Source organism: Madurella fahalii (genome assembly GCF_045866475.1).
Source record: "Madurella fahalii IFM 68171 DNA, scaffold_1, whole genome shotgun sequence".
Lineage (NCBI taxonomy): Eukaryota > Fungi > Ascomycota > Sordariomycetes > Sordariales > Madurella > Madurella fahalii.
Genome location: NW_027263971.1, coordinates 5278816 through 5290819, shown reverse-complemented (window position 1 = coordinate 5290819; position 12004 = coordinate 5278816). Strand labels below are relative to the sequence as shown.

The window sequence follows — 12004 nt, the reverse complement described above, 5'->3', positions numbered from 1 at the left end:
CGGATGCTGGGCTACGTGTGGAGCTGGGGGTGGGTGGGTTGGTTGTGGAGTTGGAGCAGCATGCGAGATCGGCGACCCGGCTGCCCGAATAGGGGCCGGCTGGAGCGGAACTGGTGGTCCCTGGAATGGGCTCGGGACAGAGGGCACCACTGCCGCGAAGAGCGGTTGGCTGACTGGCGTAGCGGGGGGTTGGGCGCCGCTCACAGCATGTGACTGCTGCCCAGCTACGGATGGTGCCGGTTGGGCGTCCTGGGGAAGCTGCGTCCTGTTGGCAGTTGTCGAGGATGTCTCGGCTGGTGCCGGAGCATCCTGAGGTGGGTTCGGAGATGGTGCAAGGATGGGCACTGCCGCCGGTGGACGGCAGTTTTCGGACCCGGGTGCCGAAACCTCAACGCGCCGCGCCTCGCCCACAGAGAACACTGGGGATTCTCCTTCGGGAACTTCCTCTCTCTCCGGCGGCGGTTCCCGGCGCGGGTTCGGGATTGTAGACGCCCCCGCTGCAGCCAGCTGGGCCGAAAGACCGCCCGGACCAACCATGGGCACTTCAATGCCGGTCCCTTCCAGCAGCTTCTCACGCGAATCCCACCATCCTTGGATCGTTGGTGTGGGAATCTTCCAAAACTCGGACGCCTCGGCGTACGTCGGTGCGCGGTACCATACGTATTCGCCCGTCTCGGTCCTCACCATGGGCTGTGTTAATTCCTGCTCATGCGGCTGGCCGATCCGGCGGCGCGGGACCCTGCGCGGGCGGGCGTCGGGGACCCGGTGATTGAGGAGGTACAATAGCACTTCGATCTTGCGCTCGCGAGAGTAGGAGCGCTCTACACGCTTGACTTGCTTCACCGGTTTTGTGGGCAACCGTTCCGCCAGGGGTTTCGGCGTGGGTCCGGGCCGTTTCTTCTCGGCGCCCTTCAGCGTCAACGGGCGTCTCGCCGGTAGCGCGGGGGCCATCGTCTCTCGGAGCGCGGCAGCGAGCGCGGCAGGAATGCGTTCGGCGCGTTGCGTTGCCGGGGCGCGTGTGAAGTGGCCATGGGCGCTCACACTTTGTTGTCGCGAGAAGCTGAGTCGAAGTTTGGGGCCGGGGGCTGCCGGTTGCACTGTGGCTTGCGGACGACGCTCAGCCGATACGAGAATCAATTAGACGGCCCACTTTCTACCCGTTCCTGGCTAGAATCGTCTCATTGCCGTCCGCTGCGCTGGGTCCATCTCGACAGACAGCCGGTGGTTGCCAATCGAGAACTCGGCGTCCAAGTGCAGGATGGAGATTGTTTCCGAGTATGCATGACGCCGAGCTTAATCGTTCAGAGGGTGTGGTGACTCGAGCCATCCAACACCTACACATTGTGTAAATTGCCGGGGTATGCTATGCAGTTCTGTGTTTTGTTGACTACTGTTTGAGTTGTAGATGAAGACGAAGAGTCCCAACTTCGGTCCACCCAAAAGTCTCGTAGTTACCAACCGACTTAACAAACACAATGGAGAGACGATGGCCTGAATGCCTTATAATCAACTAAACATGCTCTACTTGGCCGTGATTTAGCAGAAATGATTTGTCTGAATTGGCTCGATTGAACAAAAAGGAGCACGAGGCCAAAAGGAATGCCCAATAACAGGATTGAACTGTTGACCTTCGCATTACCAAATACGGGTGTGGACCGGTATTAGTACGACGCTCTAACCAGCTGAGCTAATCGGGCTGCTTTAATTGTTAGGTAAGTGCAAATAATTTTCCTAAGTAGTGTCTCGAGAACTTATCGTCTCGGTCCGAGTGGGAGGTCAACACCAATTCCACGTCCATAACCGGATTATGTTTATGGGTACGATCCCCCGACTCGATGCAGCCTTCTTTTCCAATCCACGGGTATGCGTATCCCACTGCATCAGGGGCCATTATGGCCTGTTTCCGTCGGAGAATTGGAGGAGTGCCACAGCCCGCTCACCCCCCCTCTAACAAAAACACTGCCCCGCTCCCAAGCGCGAGTCCAGACGACCCGGACAACGTCCAATCTCAAGGCAGCCCGTTCGACGAGCTGAAGCTTTCTAAAATGGCGCCAAGCGCGACGGAAAGAATCGGCCGTTCAGACAAGTGTCCATGGTCGTCGTCTTTTTGATCTCACTTTCACCATATCATCATTGTTGATTATTCTTACCAAGCTTTTGTTTGTCCGTGACGTGCCGGTGCCCTATCGTGAAGTTCGGTCCGCAGCAGCAGTCGACAACTCGGCCAAAGCAGACGGCTGCTCCCTGCGACCATCTTAATTCGACGCCCAGTAGGTCCTGCGTAGTGCAGCCCCGACACGTCGCCCCCATCATGGGCCTTCGCGATAAGTTCAAGAAGAAGGAGGGTTCGGACAACGAGGGAAACACCGGCCTGTCGACGCCCGAATTCACCTTCATCCGTACCGACACGCACACGCAGGAAGAGATCTATCCCCCGAGCTGCAAGCCCTATGAAGATTCGGGCGCGTACCTGTCGGCCGACACCCAGTCTGGGGCGCGGCCGCGCCGCAGCCTGGACGTGTTCCGGAGCAGCCGTAGCCGCAGCGCCTCAGCCTCGAGCAACCACAGTTCGGGGGCGAAGCGCCTATCGCAACGCCTGCACCTGAGCCGCAGCCCGGCCAGTTCTGAGAACGTTCCACAAGACTTACCCGATATTATCGTGCCCGAGGGCGGCGAAGATGACAAGGACGGCACCGAGTCGCAGTGGGAGAAGCGTGCCACCATGCTGGCCCGCGAGAACGAGAAGCACCGCAGTCGCCCTGGCAGCCCAGTACACGGCTCCGCTCCGCCTGTGATTCCCCAGCTGCGTCTAGGCGATGGGCCAGGCAGCGACGCTTCCGACCCGCAGAGCAAGGCCGTGTCCTCGAAAGCAATCGATGAGGATATCCAGGAGGCCATCAGGTTACACGAGGCAGGGAAGCTGGAGGAGTCGACGGCTCTGTTTGGACGGCTAGCAGATCCAAAGGGAGCCAACAACCCTTTGAGCCAGGTTCTATACGGCCTGGCTCTGAGGTACGTGCTCCAAACTGTTTCGTTGCCAGTCCATGGGGAATGCTCTGCTGGGGTTCCTGCCACCAGACCGGAAGACAGCCCCCCCCTTTCCCCCTCCCCTCCCCTCCTCCTCCTGGGATGCCATATGGGCTTCATGCACCATCATCACGCCGGTGTGCGTGCTTTCTTCGCTCGAACGCATCGTATGGATGCTGCGGTGGCCACGCAATAGCGGAATTGCCCAATGAAGACGGTGATCGCGGACTAACTTCGTGACCAGGCACGGATGGGGATGCAGACCGGATACAGCCAAGGCCGTGAGCTACCTCTCGGCAGCCGCATCCAATGCCGCCGACATTGAGCACCTTGCTCTGCAGGCAGGGCTCAAGAAGGGAGGGGCAGCCAAAGGCGAGCTCGTCTTGGCCATTTTTGAATTGGCGAATTGTTTCCGCCATGGTTGGGGGATTCCCAAGGACCCAATTGCCGCCAAGCAGGTGAGTTCCCCCGTTCAGCCATTGGTGGTGCGTTAGCGATGGGCCTGGATCGCCGTGGGCGGATGGCAAATCTGCCCCTATTCATCTGCTCATTGTCTGGCCTGTAGTACTACGAGACAGCAGCGAATCTGGGAGACACAGGTAAGCCATTCGGCAATTGCGCAGACTCCCCAGAAGCTGACCATTCTACGCCCCCAGATGCGATGAACGAAGTCGCATGGTGCTATTTCGAAGGATTCGGCACTAAGAAAGACAAGGTCAGTTTCTGTCTCAGCCAGACTTGCTAGGCACCATTTCGTACGCGCCACATGAGCATTTTCCAAGAGTTCTCAGCAAGGGGCTTTTGCCAGCTGTCCAGCTCGGCATGCCCATGGGTTCCTTGGAGCCCCTTTCCGCGGGCGACAAGCGATGCCGGCCGCGATTCTGCTGCTAAATCCGGAAGTTGGGCATCAATGAGGCTTTTGGCCGGAGGACAAATCACAGCCCTCTAACGACCCATCTCCCGAAACATATCCCCTTTTTGTGGCTTCTATCACATGAGGCTGACGATGCAACAGTTTGCAGCAGCGAAATACTATCGCCTGGCCGAGAAGAACGGCAACAAAATTATCGGCAACAGTTGGTAAGCAAACCCATTTCCATTCAGACACCAGACCAAAACCCCGCATGGAGGGGGAAGAGAGTGGGGAGGAAAGGGCAGCAGCCCATGCTGGACGAACAGGGTCCCGGATGTCTGCCCGTTGCGAATGACTTGCCGTGCTTTATCTACCACAGGTTTTTCGTTCGCCCTGTTTTTCACTCTTATTTCTTATGTTTGTTTTGGTTTATCCCCCCCTCTTCTCTTCCTGGTTGGCCCCCAGACTGCGACCTGCTCCTGCGGCCTGGTGGCCCTCCCCAAAACTAAGTCTCAGCTTTCCTCGATCCAGCACCTGTTCTCAGATGAGTCGATGGCCGAGGGAGTGCGGGTCTCTGCTGTGGCCGGGCCGCTCCTATTCGCGCCCTCTACGCTGTCGCGTCTCGTCTCGTTTTTTGTCCTGTCTGTTGTGTTTTGCGGTTGTCTTCTTGTTGGTGATGTGAATGGAGCAGATGCTGATGCTGATGCTGATTGTTTCACGTGTCAGGATCTGGAAGGAAAAGTATGACCCAGAGAATCAGAAGAAGTAGGCGCCGGCTCCGGTCGGCCCTCACGGGCACTTTTTGTTAGCCGGCGCTGCCGGCAACGGGGTATTCGTTAGCGACGCGTTTCTGGATACCAATGGAATAGTGGCATTGTTTACCAAAAACTACCATCATCACATCATCATACATCTCGGCATTTGCTTATCCAACCACAAAGAGAGCCGCATCTTTGCATCGCCGCTCGCTCCAGCCAGTCAAAGCGGTTTGGTGTGATGATTGATCTCGCCATCGAGTATTGTCAGGGCCACTGGTTCGCACTCCTGTTCAACTTTTGCCCCTCGTCCCGTGGGGTTATCAGCCAACCCGTCCGGTGAGAGGGTTGAACTTGGCAGTGGGGGAAAAGGGAGAGATGGGATAGGTGAACACGGTGTGATGTCTTAGTTTTGAATGCCCGCTGCACAAGCGGGTGGTGGTGGTGGTGGTGGCGGCGGCGACGACGTCGACGACGATGTGGGATTCGGGGACCTCGATCCCGATCCCCGGCCGGAAACTTTCCGTCTCTCTCTCTCTCTTTCCTCCCTTCTTTTTCCGACAGAGCGGCAGGTAGTTTCAAGTGATACCTACCCGGCCCTTTCTGCCATGCCGCCATGCCATGCCATGCCATGCCATGCTATGCTCTGCCATGTTGGATTGCATATGTCCCATCCGCTTCCTTATTTCCTTCTTGTCGTCTTGACAGGCTCCTTTCTCGCTAAACCCAGTTAGCTCCGGGTTGGGTCTTCACCTTTGGGCAGCAGTGCAATTGCCACTGTGGTCCCTGGCGCTCCATCACATTCCCTGCTGTTACATTCTCTTGCGGTTCTGCAGCCTTTGTTTATGCTACAGCGGGAGCACATTGGTGATGGCTAGATGTTTTGATGGTTTTCGCTCCGAGACACTTCTACCCTCTGCAGTGCCGACGGTGTCGATCACCATGAGCGTGGTGTTGTTATTGTTATTGTTGTTGTTTTGATTGTTTTTGCTGTTGTTGTTTGTTGTTGTTGTTGTTTTATTTTTGGTGGTCATGTTGAGGATGATAGGATAGGGTCAACCTTTGCGATCCATGGGGTACGCAACGCGAGATTCTTACTGCGTACCACTCGAGGGGTATGGGATGGGACTGGTGGACTTGCGGCGGACAGGTCGTGATGCAGGACAGTCATTGGGCGCGAGGAGAAGGTAAGGGAAGCTGGCCCTGAGCAAGTGGTTCGGAAACGGTCCGTCGCCGCCGCTGTTACTGTTTCTTCTTGCTGCCGTGTACGGGTGGCATTGCATTTGCATTTCACATTTGCATTGCAGTGCATCGCAGGATGTGCACGGAGCGCAGTATGAAGTACAGAAGAGTTGATGGAAGTACCGCAGGTAGAAAGGAGCGTTACGGAGCAAGTCGAAAACGGAGGGCTGGCTGTACTACCGTCCCGGGGGGGGTCGGGTTTGGCACCCGTCCGCTTCGGGCCTGGGAAACAAGGCCACCCGGTCTTCTGTCTTACGAGGGCTTCGGTATGGTCCCAATCAGATTTCACTGCCATGCTGATTGGTTTCTCCAGTTCCGAAGCACCCCAAGTGATGTTCTCTGGCAAGTCAATGGTCGGAGTCTTCGATCGGCTCAACAGCCGAACGTGTGATCTCCGCGTAAATCCACAACCTATCTAGTTCCGGTTTGCCCTCACCATCCGACCTTCTACTCGAGTCTTTGTGTGGAATAGCGATCTCCGGATATCTGGAAGGTTGTCCCTGACTGTGACCCACGGGACCGCACAAGAGGGGTTTCCCGTCTTCTGGCCTCACTTGCCATACAGAACCCCCCATGGCGTGTCACGTCGATTTGGGATGAAGTGGACTTTACATGAGACATGCCAGCGCCGACCGGAATCCAACATTCTTTAGACCTGGATCTGGTGTGCTCCTCCGACGCATCTATTCCGTGGAAGACCTGAGCACTGGTTGGGAATCCCCGGAGAACTCCTATTCAGATACCGCTGCACGGTAGCCTCGGTGTCATGGTAACACGCAGCACAACGGTCTGCAATGTCTAAAACTGCTCTGCCATGTTGCAGGACACACTGCGCGATGACCACCCGTTGAACGATGCCCTTCCTTCTTTTCTTCCACTGATGCTGCGCTCAAGCTGCGTGAGACGTTCCCCCGAAGGTAATATGGATGTGGAGTCCCCAGGAACAGGTCGAAGTCGGGTTTGACGGCCAGGGCCAGTAAGGGGATAGATGGAAAAGGGGTGACGCGAAAGTAAACTCATCCTGATAAATCCTAACCTGTTACCTTCGTCCTCTCCAAGTTTACCGCTAAAATAGAGTGAAACATTGGAGCATCAACGAAAAAAGAAAGCCCAGCCGGCAACGGTGCAACCCTCCCCCAGCCCACCAGCCAGCCAATCAGCCGCCCCAGCAACCCCAGCAACCCCAGTCTCCCATCGATGCCCAATCGCCCTACCGCAACAGGCCGGCCCGGGAGCTCGGGGCGTCCCCGGAAAGACATGACCTAAGCCGGCCCTTAGCGCCTAGCACAGCTACAGAATCACCTCTCCGGCTAAATTGCAGTACTGTACATCTGGCTTGCGGTGCCCTTTGGCTTCCCGATCCAGTTACCCGACTGTGTCACCACACCGGCATGCCTCAAAATCTCCTCGGCCGCTTCTCCCTCCTGCCTAGGCGAGCTAGTACTAGTGCTCCCGGCCGGGAGGCTCAGAGGCTACTCTCGCCGAAGGGGCGATAAGGTGAGTGAGCGACTCGATCCCGACCCGAGGGCTTGATATCAGCGTTCTCGACCTTACGTAAGGTTGTGTCAGGGTGTCATGGCCGGATCCAAGATCTCGGGCGTGGGTTATGGTGGTGACGAATTTTAGTGTTGTGAGATCGTAGTGGTGCAGTTTTGGCCTCGTGAGCTGTGAGTTGTCAATTAAAGTCATCCCTCCATCCCTGGCTTATCCCACGGCAACCTACAGCCCCAACTTTCCGGGTGAGAGCAAGAAACCGCGAATGAAACCCGAACATCCATCCCAAATGCGCAGCCGCGCACTTGTTTCCCATCTGCGGCTTGAGCCCGAGACATTACGCTTCCGGCTGTGTGTGTCTTAGTGAGGCATTGAGGTAAGCAAGACAAGCAAAGAGAGAACCCCCCCCCCCGGAAACAACGGGAAAACCAGAGAGGGATGAGGCATGCTCTCATCCGGGTTCCTCCTCCCTTCCGCGATACCACCTCACCTCCAGAAGCCGGCTCAGCCCAACATCCCCCCCCCCCCCCCGCGCCAAACCACAACTGCCGTAACCGTACTGTGGTATGTCATCATCACTAGCCAGCTCATCACATCCAGGTGAAGCCTGACACCCCTCCCTCCCTCCCTCCATCCCCTTCCCCCACTTCCATCCATCCCCTGCAGATACGCAGGTAGACAGAGAGAGAGCGGGTCAGAATTAGTCAGTCACGCACCCAGTCCACCACATGTTATTCCCTTCGCTTTCCCCCCCCATCCGAAGTATCGGGCATCGGCAGATGCCCGTCTTATCCCCAAGAGACCGACGGCCTTACCCCATTCTCACCAAAGTCACGCATCCCCCATCTCCCTCTCTCCCAAGGAGGAGGGACTGGTCAGCACCCCCGCCGTATCCAAGGCAGGATAGAACGATCCTGTATATAATTGCACGTGTAGAGCTGGGTAATCAAAAGTCCAACCTTCTCAAAACATCCCCAAAGTTCCGCTCATGAAAAGCACTCGTGTGGTCCGTTGGATTTCGGCTTCTGATTTGGTTGGCTGGCGGAATTAGGTACAGAAAAAGTGAGGCTTTGGGGGAAGAGGAGCCGTCAGCGCGCGTTTCCGTCTTCCCCAGCTCTGCCGGTTGCTGAATATGCATGCTGCAACTCATGATGATCCAGTATCAATCGCATTGTGCAGCGCAGTAGTTACTATTGGGTAGCGAACAGTTCGACATCTCTCAAGTCACTTGCACAAATTCATCATGTCATGGATCAAATTATCTGAGGCATGAACTGCCTTTCACGTTTTTTTTAGTGTTTTTTTTGGGTCTTGTCTGATGTTCCTACTATGGTTCTCTGCTTGCCTAGCTACAAGATCTTCAGGGAATGTCGCGAGCAGGGGCTGTTCCAAGTCCTCCCGCCGGGGTACAAGTTCCCCTTCTGTCCGTGTAATGTGTGTCTGCCGTGAAAAGTATTCATTCGTTGCTCCAGCCATTGGCGTCGGTCGTGATAATCGTGACAAAAAAAAGTCGGATTCCCCCTTCTGCGAGACTCTCGGCGAGTTGAGATTGCACTTCCATCGGTGATCCCTAAGCACGCCCGAGCCCTCGGCAGCCGAAAGTCTCCTCCAAAAGGCGGCTCTGCGATCCGTTACATGACGGGCAGGCCTAAAGAGTGAATGTGTCGACAAAAGAAACCAAGTGTGTGTCGTCAAGACATGTGGGGTGTCGCAACTGCTGCTCCTTGCTGGGCTCTTCCTCCCACAAAGAATACAACGTGCGAGACATGAATCCATTTTTTTCCAAGCCCATTCCCAAGCCCAATGCCAGCCTGACGTGCCAGCCGGTCTGTGTCAGCGAGAGATTTCTCCGCTCGCCGAGACAGTCCCGACCTTCCCTCAGCGTACATAGGAGAGGAGAAAGTGGCGATGGTGCGCCGCCCGTCCAACTTGATGTTTTAAAACGCAGCCCATAACCGCCAATGTTCGCCGTGTCCGTCCCCGCCAACCTCGCAGCCAGGCTTGCTCGAAAACCATTCCAATACCAGCGCCAAAAAGAAATAAACAAAGCCAGATAAACACGAGATTAGAGTAGAGAGATGCGCCAAAACAAAGACCAAAACAATCATATAAATCAAATGCTCGCTTGCTAATTTCTCAGAAACCCAAAACCAATTAAGAGCAAAAAAAGAAAACTCAAAACGGAAAAGAATAAAATGGAAAAAAAAAAAAAGGAAAAAAGAACCAAAACGGCTGGCGACTCCTGTCCCGTACAGGGCCGCAATGTAGTAACCCTCGGTGCGTGAGCTGCAGATGTCTGTTGTGTCGCGGGAGCGGATGAAGTGTATGTGGGTTAATAGGGAACCTCACGGGTCCAAGGCGTGAGGTCCCAAGAAACGAAAGTGCTCAAAGTGCTGCTGCGCATGCTCAAATTCTTTTCATGCCGGTCGTGAAGGGCGAGGGGGGGAGGCGGAGAAGAGGGGGGAGGGGGGTTGTCTTCGTGGAGTCGTGGGGTCGTGTGGTCGTGTCATAAACGTCATAAAAGTCATTCACATTAGGCCTGGCCTTCGCTTCCGGCCGCGGCGTTGTTACTCTCCGCGACCATCTTGGCAAAGGTCCGGACGACGTCGGCCGGGATCTGGTCCCAGAGCAGCGACCGAGTGTAGACCTCGGCAGCCGACTGCTTGTTCGAGCTGCGCATGCCGGCAAGAGCATCGGCAAGATTGCGTCTGCCTCGGCTCGTAGACCTTTCGGCCGGAGCACTTTGGAGGAAATCTTGCGAGGTCAAGTCGTTATACTGCGCAGCCGACAGCGAGAAGATCTGCTCGTTGGTCTGTTGCTCGGTGGGCTGGGTAAGGGCATCTGCCATCTCGCCGAGCATCGAGGGTGCGACGTTGTCGACCATCGGGGCGGCGATGGGCAGCGACGATCCGGCCGACTGGGCCCAGCTGGCGCCCGAGGGCTGCGGAGCCATCGCCTCGAGGCCCGAGGGGACCTGCGACACACCCGCATCCTTGAGCACGTTCTCCAGCAGAGTCGCGGACGCGGCGCGAACATCCTCCGAGACGCGCGGGATGCTGGGTGTCGACCGGCTGGAAAGCACAAAAGCGCCGACAAGGAAGAGCATGAAGAGGAGTCCACCTTGCTGGGCCGGCTTGTCGCAGTCGGTCGGCAGGGTAACCTCGGTCTTCTTGGCGGGAACAATCTGCATCTCCTGCTTCACCTCGGCAGGCTGCTCCATAGGGAAGTCGCCAAACATTGGCATGTTATCCCAGGAGCCGTCCATGGTGATGCCGTCCATCTCGCTAAAAGCACCGGCAAAGCCTGATGCGGTCGTGGCGGCACCCTCAAGGGTCTGCACGTGGTTGGTCAGGACGCTGATCTTCTTCCGCAGCTCACCCGTCTCAATCGTGTGCCTGCTGATCATCTCCTCCTGCTTCCCCTCCAGCTCGTGAATGTACGACTGGTAGTTCCGGTTGTCCACGGCGAGCTTGGACAGCTCGCCTTCAAGCTTCGCGATCGTCTCCTCCATGTTGGAGATGATCTCGGTGAACTGCTTCTTCTCATCCTCGAGACGCTCCGTGTGCTGCTTCTTGCGCTGTCTCGAGTCAAGGCTGCAGGGGAAAAAAAAAAAAAAAAAAACGGTTAGTCCTGATCCGTCCAGCTCGGAGGGTCCCGGTCCCCCTCAAGGGACGGGGAAAGAGTGGTACTTACGCTGCTTGCCTGTTGCGCAGCAGGCGTTTCTGTTGCTTAAGCTCCTTGATCTCTTGCTCGTCCGTCGACTGGGCAATCAGCTGGTCGATGTTGCTGAGATTGCGCTCGGCCGGGATGTCGAAGCGGGCATTCTTCTTCCGGATGCCGTCGCCCCTCCGCAGGTCGTTGTGCGAGCGGATCAAGGGGCTGGCGGGGCGCGGCCTCTTCATAGCCTGCGTCTTGAGATCCTGGGCCATCCAGGGGTCCTTCTGGGGCGAGGTCGGAATCGACTGGGGTGCCGCGTGTCCGAGCTGTTGGAACATGGCGACCGGGTTGGTAGGGTTGGTGAAGGGCGTCTGGGTCTGCATGGACGCGGACCTGTGGAACATGGCGAGGTTTGACGAGTCATACTCGACCGGCAGGCCGTCGAAGGCCTGCAGCTGAGGAGTTGCGGATCCGGAGCTGGTCATGGGCCAAGTATGGCTTTGGTATGCCGCTTGCTGGTTCTGGTCCATCCGCAGGAAGGGGTTGTTGCTGTGTTGGTCGAGGAAGGGGTTGTTGGACGGAACAGACTGCATCTCCACCGACTGCCAATCCTCTGTCTTGGGCGAGAATAGCGAGGGGGCCACGGCGAACGAGTCCCTCCTGCTCTCCACCATCGGCGGCGACATCTCCAAGCCCGAGTCGAGTGCGCTCTGGTCAAGAATGTTGTCGTCTAGTATGCTCGCGTCCTCCTCCTCGAAGAACTTTTGAGCGTGGGTGTCGACCGTCAAGGGGTTCCTATAGAATGTCTGCATTTGGAATGCTGAGACCATGGTGGGCCACGCTGGGTGGATGTGTGTGTGTGTTTATGTGTGGGTGTGGGTAGAGGGGTCGTTTCCGACTTGAGCCACTGCAAATATTGCAGATATTGTGGCTTCCAAAACTGTGCGGACAAGTCCTGGTATTTGTGTCAGTGGTT

At 56.6% G+C, this 12004-nt stretch overlaps 3 protein-coding genes and 1 non-coding gene across 4 annotated transcripts; 1 reads left to right on the top strand and 3 right to left on the bottom strand.

The window, feature by feature from the left end:
* Positions 1-11: 11 nt before the first annotated feature.
* MFIFM68171_01618 (uncharacterized protein) lies at positions 12-951 on the bottom strand (the record flags this gene model as incomplete). Its single annotated transcript, XM_071057040.1, has 2 exons — positions 12-149; positions 205-951. The coding sequence occupies 2 exons, from the start codon at positions 949-951 to the stop codon at positions 12-14; spliced, it is 885 nt and encodes a 294-aa protein (XP_070913141.1).
* Positions 952-1600: 649 nt separating this feature from the next.
* Positions 1601-1697, bottom strand: MFIFM68171_t7. The gene is made up of 2 exons: positions 1660-1697; positions 1601-1636 (listed from the first exon to the last, which is right to left on the bottom strand). It is a non-coding gene; the product is annotated as a tRNA-Ile (tRNA).
* A 614-nt stretch (positions 1698-2311) lies between these two features.
* On the top strand, positions 2312-4649 carry MFIFM68171_01617 (uncharacterized protein; the record flags this gene model as incomplete). The annotated part of the gene is made up of 6 exons (XM_071057039.1): positions 2312-3012; positions 3272-3485; positions 3593-3626; positions 3684-3742; positions 4043-4107; positions 4607-4649. The coding sequence occupies 6 exons, from the start codon at positions 2312-2314 to the stop codon at positions 4647-4649; spliced, it is 1116 nt and encodes a 371-aa protein (XP_070913140.1).
* Positions 4650-9904: 5255 nt separating this feature from the next.
* MFIFM68171_01616 (uncharacterized protein) lies at positions 9905-11858 on the bottom strand (the record flags this gene model as incomplete). Its single annotated transcript, XM_071057038.1, has 2 exons — positions 9905-10964; positions 11065-11858. The coding sequence occupies 2 exons, from the start codon at positions 11856-11858 to the stop codon at positions 9905-9907; spliced, it is 1854 nt and encodes a 617-aa protein (XP_070913139.1).
* Between the last annotated feature and the right edge of the window lie 146 nt (positions 11859-12004).